Source organism: Aplidium turbinatum, chromosome 6 (assembly GCF_918807975.1).
Source record: "Aplidium turbinatum chromosome 6, kaAplTurb1.1, whole genome shotgun sequence".
Lineage (NCBI taxonomy): Eukaryota > Metazoa > Chordata > Ascidiacea > Aplousobranchia > Polyclinidae > Aplidium > Aplidium turbinatum.
The window spans coordinates 259,333-269,294 of NC_137477.1; the positions used below are offsets into that span (position 1 = coordinate 259,333).

Consider the following 9,962-nt stretch of genomic DNA (forward strand, 5'->3'; position numbering starts at 1 on the left):
CAGGCCTCAGGCCCCCTGGTTTTGGGGGCCCCCATTTTTTTTACATAAGTAGGGAAAGTACTATAATTTGGACCATCTAATGAAAAATCTTAATATTTTTAAAAAGATCCACAACATTGGGGTGCAACTAACTTTATTTGATTATAGTTACAGCTAGTTGGTTTGCAAAAACAATTCCAATCAAAAAAAACATAGCACAAACAAAGAAAACTAAGGTACATTATTATTTTTTTTATATAGTGGTCCATATTATCAACCCAGTTTCTAAAATGGACCACCTGTTTCATAATATGGACCACCATACCATACTGTAATATGGATCGTTGTCATGTGAAAGTAAATATATCAAGGAAGTCAAACTTCAAAGGCATGAAATAGAACACAAACACTCAATAAATAAAAATAGTCTGAAACGGTCATGATAGTCATTTCAAACAAGTTTCAAATCATTGATCGTTGGCACAGTTGTCACAATAGCAAAAATGAGCATTTGATATATCAGCACAACTTTCATGGGCTAATTTCTTGCACTGACAACACTGAATCCAATCCTCATCAGTGGACTCGTCACACACAAGACAAGTGCATGCAGAAGCTGCATTGCTTGGAATAACTCTCTTTTTTGAAGACTTAAAGGTTAAAGCCTTTTCTCACTTGTTTTGCTGGTTTAGCTTTTTCTGTGAACTTGATTTTATGTTTGTGTGGCGAGTGGCGTACCTGTCAGCACAGTAGCCTTTGTAGTTTTTCTACGTTTTCTTCCTTTCGTAACTTGTTTTGGAAGTGGGCTTATGTCCTCGACAGATACCCTGCATGAAATGCTAACTGAATAAGGTTGTAGCCTAAGTTCTTAACACTCAATGACGATGGTCCTGGTGCTTGTGAGATTGCTTCATACAGTGCATCAGCTAAAGTTCCAGCATTTAATTCTGTTGACATGATAGATTTTTTTGCCACTTTTTCAATGTTTACCACATCTTGTGACAAAGGTGAAATGTTTCGAGAAATTGCGTCTTGAGTAGACATTAGGGTGTTTCATTTTTTCACCATTTTTGAAATTCAAAATGCCTGGGGTCCCATCTGGTGGTATTTGGGGTAAAAAGTTTACACCCCAAATTTTTTTCAATTATGACGTCATATTGAGGTGGTCCACGAGGTTTAAAATTTTTGGTCCTCAAAATCTCGAAATTTGGCCGTATCTCCGGAACCGCTCATCATAGATCGACAAAATTAGTATCAAAATGCACAAAAGGGTCGGTTTCCTATACCTGATGTAGAGAATATTAAGGTCTATCTGCCTCAGAAAAAAAGTTATTTCAAAAAATCTGATTTTCGGTCTATTTTCTCTTGATGAACAGAGATCAGGTGATCAAGATAAAAGTATTCTGTATTTTCCCACTCTTGGAAGCTGTTATTGCGTAATAATAGTTGGTCTTAAGGTTTCAGTACTGGGCTTGTCTAATCTTGATATCTGGTTAAGCAAAGCCCCATCTTGCATTGCTCCGGGACTCTTCTTGGCGCCGTCCACAAAAGAAATGACATGGGAAAGATATATTTCGTTTATGTGGAACATGCATTAAAGAGTATGAATATCATGACCAACTTAATCGTTAAAATAATTGACCAGTCGAGTATTGACTCCGGAATTTTTTTCTGTGTTGAGAGCAGTCGTATCAGCCATGACTGAATAATGAATATACTTGGGATAGGTGAACTCTGCAAGCCTCCTGGATGATGGTGCCAAAAATCAGTTCTGCAATGACCGACACACTTTTGGGAAAAGATTTAACAGCAAGCACACTTTCGTGGTTCATGCCAAGTTGGCCCAAGGAAACGTATCGATCTATTTTATCGACAACGCGCCCATCATAACATAAGTTGAGCAGAAGCTGAGTTGAGAAGGTTCTCATTTTCCATCAGAGATTTTTCGCTCGTTTTTTGTCGTTGGCGGTATACTGTCGAAGGTGATGCAGCATTGCAGCTACTTGATCTTTTCCAAGAACCGACCTCATAAGATCTTACTGCTGGCGTACCGAAGTCATCCTACGATCAGCAAGTACACAACTTCTATCATTTATGAAAAAAGAATGTACTTTCTTGTACACTTTTCCCCAAACAGCTGGTTTCAGAGGCTCGTATTCCTTATCATCTTCCCAATTCATATCACCATCAGAGTCGCTTTCGCTACTGTGTAGACATCTAACTACTTCATTTCTTTTTCTCTGTTTCAAACATAGTAGTGCCGATGCTTTGGCAGATTGTATGCCAGAAGTGCTAGGTTTCTCTGTTTGCTAAGCACTGGAAGACCAGCTTTGTTCCATATGCTAACTACATCTTTCAGCAATTCATCTTTCAAATCTTTGAAATGGAGTATTTTTTTCAAAAACTTTGGATTAGTTTCGGCTACTTTCTTCCTCAAGTAAAAATAGTGACTGGTTATATCTGAATTCAGGGGAAGTACATTTCTCTCCAATTCCTTGAAGTTTTGCATTTGAAGACTTACCGTACTTATACCTGACCTTAATGCCATAATGACACTTAATCTAAAGCAGGTGAGCAGCATACCTCTTCCTCAACGGTTATATTAATATTATAATAGTAATACCTTCAAATTACTATTTCATTTCTTGCAAAACGAACAAGGACTATTATTACGCAATAGCAGCTTCCAAGATTGAATAACACAGAAAAACTTTTATCTTGATCACCTGATCTCTGTTGATCAGGAGAAAATAGACCGAAAATCAGATTTTTTAAAATAACTTTTTTTCTGAAGCAGATAGACCTTAATATTCTCTACATCAGGTATAGGAAATTGACCCTTCTGCGCATTTTGGTACTAATTTTGTCGATCTATGATGAGCGGTTCCGGAGATACGGTCAAATTTCGAGATTTTGAGGACCAAACATTTCAAACCTCGTGGACCACCTCAATATGACGTCATAATTGAAAAAAATTTGGAGTGTAAACTTTTTACCCCAAATACCACCAGATGGGACCCCAGGCATTTTGAATTTCAAAAATGGTGAAAAAATGAATCACCCTAGAGACATATCTTGATCTTCAATTATCAGCGGTGATACATTGTTTGGAGAGGTGTCTACTTCATGAGGCTTGTCAGTAACTTCAGCTGAGTGAAAATCACTTTCATCAAATATAAGAGGATTAATGGGGTAAATTCCTGCTTTTTTAAATCCATTTACTGCATCTAAATCCAATTTCCATGCTTAGACATGTCGTCAGAATTTAATCAAATTGTTTATAATATCAAAGTAATTATGCAAATTACTGGTAGTAGCTTTTATCATTATAAGAAAGCAAGTTACAAATATATTTTATGATGCACTCTAGAAAGTTTGAAAAAAATGCATAAATCTCATGGAACTTCATTTCTATGCCTGTCTTCATTACTGAGAAACAAATTTCTACCAATTGGCCATAACCTGGACCACTGGTCCATATTACCAAACAGTTAGGTGGTCCATATTACAGTTAACATAATCTTATGTTGCTTGGTGTCATTTAGAATTAAACAGTGGACATTTCTTCAAGATTTTGGCAGATAGTTATTAGTAATGCCTCTCCTGCAGATTACTTTTGTATAATCTTTTGTAACTGTAGCAATATTTGAAAAATTCTCAATAGTTTAGACCAGCAAAATAACATTGCAGACCACCAAAACACAAAACCTCTAGTAACAACAAAAAACCAGCTCAATCCTTTGAATGTAAATTTCTGAAATAGTAAAAACTAGGTCAGTAAGAAAAGTTAATTCAAGCTGTTCACAAACCATGAAATTATTTACTTCATTGACTAATAAAACTTTTCTGTTTTTAGTGAACCACCCAGCAAAGTGTCCACTTGAAGCGATTGACTGTCTCTTATCATTAGTCTCGTCCTGTTGCTCAACACAACAAACAGTGTCCTCACTTTTGTAATCAAATAGATAATTAATTAAATAATTAATAACTAAATAATAAAAATAATAGGCTACTGTAAATAAATAAATAATAAATAATTAAATAAAAAATAATTTGATTACAAAAATGAGGCTGGTAAACTGTTTGTTGTGTTGAGCAACAGGACGAGAGATTATTTACTTCAGTCATTGAAAAAACAGCAGTGGTCCAAATTATCAGCCGGTCCACTTTATAGCACTTTCCCCTACCGTAGGCAATAGGTAGTGAAAGTTTTTGTGCCAGTGTGTGCACACTTGTTATTTTTGAGTAACAATTTCAAATTGTGTAACGATTTTGCAGTAACAGTTGAGCACTCCTGCTCTGCATCGAATGCGTTTGCCAATAGGGGCCCCTAAACTTAGCTGTGCCTCGGGCCCCCGTGAGCCTTAATCAGGCCCTGATTCTCGGATCATCCCCACCACTGATGGGCTCACGATGTTGCTGCAATAATTTACAGTTATAGGCGGATGCTTTCGACTACTCGACGTCCGCTACATAAATTGGTGACCCCGATGTGATTTCTTCCTTGAATCATGTTAGATCATTTTGTTCTTGGATTATATCGCCCTGGATTAGACTGGGCTCTTCGGATTTAACAGCTTCAACAGTACAATTGATTGATACAAAAGAATGCAAAGTTTGTTAATTTACTGCATAAAATCTACGTATTTAAATCACAAATTGACAAATTCACAAAGTCCTTTAGATTAATTCGAACAAAAAAGTGGATTTTAATTGTGGCCAGGAAAATGCTTTCTACTGATTTTTGTAAGTGCCTTGTCCTTTGTAGTTTCCGACGTATCCGCTATTTTCCGCTCTTTGCTCTCGTCCGTCGATTCCTAACAAATAAACACAGTAGACTTAGTTGGTCGAATGTTTATCCTCACCCTTAAGCTTAATCTGGCAGTTTTGCAAACTTGTAATGCCACTGAATAAAAACTGTCCTTGAAGAGCACACTTCGAGAACCGAACCATCGATGGTTAATCTCGCTTTGTTTCCAAAAGCGTTAATCCACCCGCGCTATCTGGGTAGAACTGCGTTATCTCCCGGAAGTACTGATAATACTAAACAAATAATTTCTCATCAATACTATGCACATCTCAATATTAGAGTCCGTTTGGAATATTTGCACGGTATGCTCACATGCCATTACAACATAACAACCCTAAAAGTATTGCATCCTTGGAAACATAGTAACCCTTCACACTGCAACATAGCCACTCTGGAGACATGGCAACATGACACTATAGCAACCCAATGACATGTCATGGCAACCCTGTTAACATGGCAACTCTGCTAATATAGCGCCCCTGGAAAGATGATACGTATGATGATGATAAGACAACACAATAATATACTATAATATGTCATGGCAGCCCTGGAAACATGTCAAAACCAGCAAACATGACAAACCGATAATATGTTTTGGAAACTCTAGAAACATGGCAACTCTGCAAACATGGCCAACTTGAAAACATGGCAATCTTGGGTAGACACTTTAACGTATTTCATTGCGTCAAAGCAGTAACGCAATCATGCGTGACATATGACATCACTGATGTTTGAAACCACCTGATTGCAGCCAAAGATTCTTTTTGCACTCAGTTCAGTTACAGAAGAAAAAGGAGTTAAGGCAGGAGGTGGGAATCGAACCTAAGTAATCGAAATGACTATATCTCTTTCCCAAACTCTAATCCACTAGGCTACGCTGGTGACGGCAATTCGTTCGCTTAGTTTAGTTTGTATCAAAAACCTTTCGAGAAGAACGCTCACAATATCACGTGTTGAGTCACGTGATTGCAATCAGCTGTTTGGCAAAGAATCGTAAGCTATGTCACGCATGATTGCGCTACTGCTTTGGCACAGAAGAATACATTAAAGTGCCTACCGCAATCTTGCAGCTATGCATTTTAACTTATTCTTCTGTGCCAATGCAGTAACGCAATCATGTGTGACATCACAGAATCACGTGACTTTTTAGCGCCAGATTGTGATGATGGTTAAGAAAGGTTGAACAATTTCCTTCATGAACTCAACTGATTGCAGTCATTAACCCTATCTTAATACGAGCTGCTTTCGTACGAGGAAAGCACGTCACGGGCTATCTTAGCCCGTGCTAAGTAATCGCTAATAACGAGAGCTATGAAAATAACAGAACCAAAATATTTTACAAGGTAATAGCCATGTGTATTGTGCGTATAGAAATTAAATTTTTACCCTACAAATTTATTGAAACAAAGTATTTGAGATCGTCATCATCGTGTGAGCCTCTGGAGCCGAGGGTCTATCCTTTTACCACCCCAGATTCACGATGTTCCCGGACTATACTGAAAGACTACTAGAGAGCAGACAGTCTTTGGTTTCATCATCCATGATACGCAGACCGTCCACTCCGTTACGTGGCTTGAAGATGGATCAGTCATTGATGATGTGGTCTGCGGTCTGTTCCTCGGCACCACATTCACAGGAGGAGGAGGAAGAGGCCATTCCCCATTGGTGCATGGTTGAGCGGAAAAGCCCGACGCCCGTACGAAGACGGTTGAGGCGCACCCATGCCTGTCTTGGTAGTGTTAGACCGATGGGGCATGTGTCGGTGTCGGGGATGAACGAATAGAGTCTGGTGGCGGTTGACTTCCATTCAGAACTCCATTTATGGTCCGCCCAAGCAGCCGCAGAGATGTCTTGTACATCAGCTTCGATGATAAGAAGTTGAGCGGCTGGCACGAATGGGTGTCTTGATTTCAGTCGACGGGGTGCTCGTTTGGGAGAGCAGAGATCTTTTGGTGGAGAAGGTGGTTAGGCTCCAGTGCCCGTCGACCGAGAGACAGAGTGGCTTCTTCGCGACGAAGCTCAGCGGGTTGGATGCCAGCGAGAATGGGGAGATTGTCCAATGGTGTGGGACGCAGGCATCCGGTCACTGTGCGCAGGGCGCTGTTTATGGCAGTGTCGATGTTATAGCAGTGAGCACTGCGGCACCAAACAGGTGCACAGTACGCTGCTGAAGAGTAGACAAGGGCTAAGGCTGCTATACGCAAAGTGTCAGCCCTCGCCCCCCAGCTAGAGCCTGCCAGGCGCTTGAGTAGCGCAGCGCGGGATGTGAGTTTCTTGCGCAGTGACACCAAGTGGTGGCGGTACGTGAGCGATCTGTCCAGTGTCACTCCAAGATATCTTGGTTCGGGGAAGAAGGACAGAGATTTTCCGTTGTTCTGGACGTGTAGCTCACGATCAGCTTCCCGATTATGGAGGTAGAAAGCTGCTGCCATAGTTTTGATTTCGCTGAGTTTCAATCGCCAGTTCTGGAGATAGGCTGAGAGAGTTTTCATGTCCTGGCTCAAGGTGTCTTCTAGATTTTCCCACTACGTTGTGGAGTGGACAATTGCCAGGTCGTCCGCATAAGCATATTTTGCGGAGACCGTAGTTGGCAGGTCGTGGGTGTAAATGTTGAAAGAATGTTTGAGATAACGTTTGAGATGTGTTTGAGATGAAAAAATGTCAGAAAGTCGGTTTTTTATTTTAATTTTCCGAAAATAGTTTCAAAATTAAAATATTTGGATTATATTATAACTAAACTAAACAAAAAATTACTTGTGCTCATTAATGTAAGGCATTTTTGAACGTTTTTACATTTCAAAGTAATTGCACTACCATTTATATTGCGCTAACATTAATATATATATAACTAGCATTGTACGAAAATGTCTAGCCACCTGAGACGAAATGCTTATTGTGAAGGGCAGGAAGGTAGAAAAAGTGACCAGTGTATGACCAGTGACCAGTGTAGGTTTAGAAAATTCGCAAAGAATAAAAACTAAAAGTCAAGAAATGTCACATTTCTAGCATATTTCCTTCTGTGAAATATTTCACTAATAGAGTGGGGCGTCCTCATAAAGCCCCGTGTCGCAACAGATAGGATTAAGATCCTTCTTGCACTCAGTTCAGTTGCAGAATAAAAAATAATAATGACAGGGGGTGGAAATCGAACCCACACCATCGAATAGACTATTCCCTTGCCCTAACCGTTGGCCACGCTGTTGGTGGTGATACATTCACCTAATTTCCTTTGTATTGAAATTCTTTTGAAGATTATCATGTGCTGAGTCACATGACAGTGATATCATGTCACGCATGGTTGCGCTACTGCTTTGTCGCAGAAGAATACGAGTGCCTGCCAATCTTGCAAACACAACAACTTTGCAAACATGACAATCCTGGAAACATGATAACTCTGCAAACATGACAACTCTGGGAGGCGGTTTCAGTGACTAACTTTTTGAAGCATAAGACTGGTTAACAAGAAATTTTTACAAGACAAACTAACAATCATTTCCAACCAAGTAATTCTGATGCGCTGAGCTCGAATCAGAATTTGGCCATCACGTCAGCATTTCATGATACACTTTTTGTTCTTTTTCCAGCAAATAAAAAATATATTATAGAGTTCATTGTCTCCAACATTGTATTGATGACGTAACAATTATTTTAGCATTATCATGTGAGAGTTGTAATTCATTCATAATTGTTCAAGATAATGCATTGTGTGTTTTGATTTTGTGAGATCATAACATTCACAACTGACTGCTAGTTATGTATATCCGTTTTAAACAGTGTTGAGGGGAGCGTAATTTTAGAGACTCCGACTCCACTTCTACTCCAAAATCAAATTCTGAGTTTAAGTGTTAACCTACCACAAAGTGTTAACCTACCACAAAATGTTAACCAATCAATCATCAATCAATCAAGTTTATTTCGAAATAGCTCCACATTCATTTTCAATGTACACATCAGTAGATATAACAAATCGCTTTTTTGATATGGAAACTACACCATGGAGGCACCGAAAAAACCACGCGGTTATCTAAGTCAAGGTGCCCCCACATGGTATGTTTTACTGGATACAATATATAATTGGATTAATAGTACAGAAAAAACAAACAAACACAAAGAAAGACTACAACAACAAAAAAAGAAGAAAAAAAAATAGTTATCAACAACAGTAGCCTAAAGCAACAATATAATCACAGAATGACACTTAATTGGGTCAGTAACTAGTAGCCTAAATCAGTTTATCAATGCCAATAATGTAAATAATGCCAAAAATCAGCTTCAGTAATTAGAGATGAGTTGTTTTTTATATTCCTTTTTGAAAGAAGAAAACGACAACATTGTGATTTGCTTTGGGATATTATTCCACAAGGTTGCTCCAGCATATTTAATGCATTTTTTCCCAGAATTGGAATTTATTTGCTGAATATATATAGACTCTTTCTTAGCACTTCTGGTTGAATACTTGTGAATGTCTTTCGATTTTGTGAACATGTTTTTAAAATGATTTGGTAATATATTATGGTGAATTTTAAACATAAATTTTCCTAGTTCTAGTCGATGAACATCCTCTATCTTGAGTATATCAAACTCTTTATATTTGGGGGAAAGTTTTGTATAGTAGTCACAGTTGGCTATACATCTCAGTGCATTGTTTTACAAGGTGTTTAGAATTTTAAGATTGGAAGAGTCAGCTGTGCCCCAGCTTGTGATGCCATATTGGAGATGCGTATATATAAGAGCATAGTATAACATCATCAGTGTTTTTTCATCTACATAATGCTTAATCTTATACATAAGACCAATAGATTTTCGCAATTGTTTTGTCAGTTTTTCTATGTGATGTGTCCATTTCATTTTGTCATCAATTATAACACCTAAGTATTTTACATTATCTGTGCAATCGATTTGGGTTTTATTGATAGATATTGCAAAGTTTTCATTTATATTATTCCCTCCTTTCTTGATTAGCATATACATAGTTTTACAATAATTCAAAGAAAGCTTGTTGTATCGAAGCCAATTATCAACTTGCAAAAGTTCTTTGTTAACATTACTTTGGAGATCATTTAGTGTATTTGCTGACATGGATAACAAGGTGTCATCTGCAAAGAGGGTGGTTTGAAAAGAAGAAGCCAATGGCATATCGTTTACGTACAGTAAAAATAGTAAAGGTCCAAGT

At 38.3% G+C, this 9,962-nt stretch overlaps 1 protein-coding gene across 1 annotated transcript in view; it reads right to left on the minus strand.

The window, feature by feature from the left end:
* Positions 1 to 4,590: 4,590 nt before the first annotated feature.
* Positions 4,591 to 9,962, minus strand: part of LOC145772860 (tubulin polymerization-promoting protein family member 2-like) — a 44,591-nt gene continuing 39,219 nt past the window's right edge. The window contains exon 6 of the mRNA XM_082584742.1: positions 4,591 to 4,796. Coding sequence (XP_082440868.1) covers positions 4,714 to 4,796 — 83 coding nt within the window. The 3' untranslated portion in view covers positions 4,591 to 4,713. The remainder of the gene's footprint in view (positions 4,797 to 9,962) is intronic.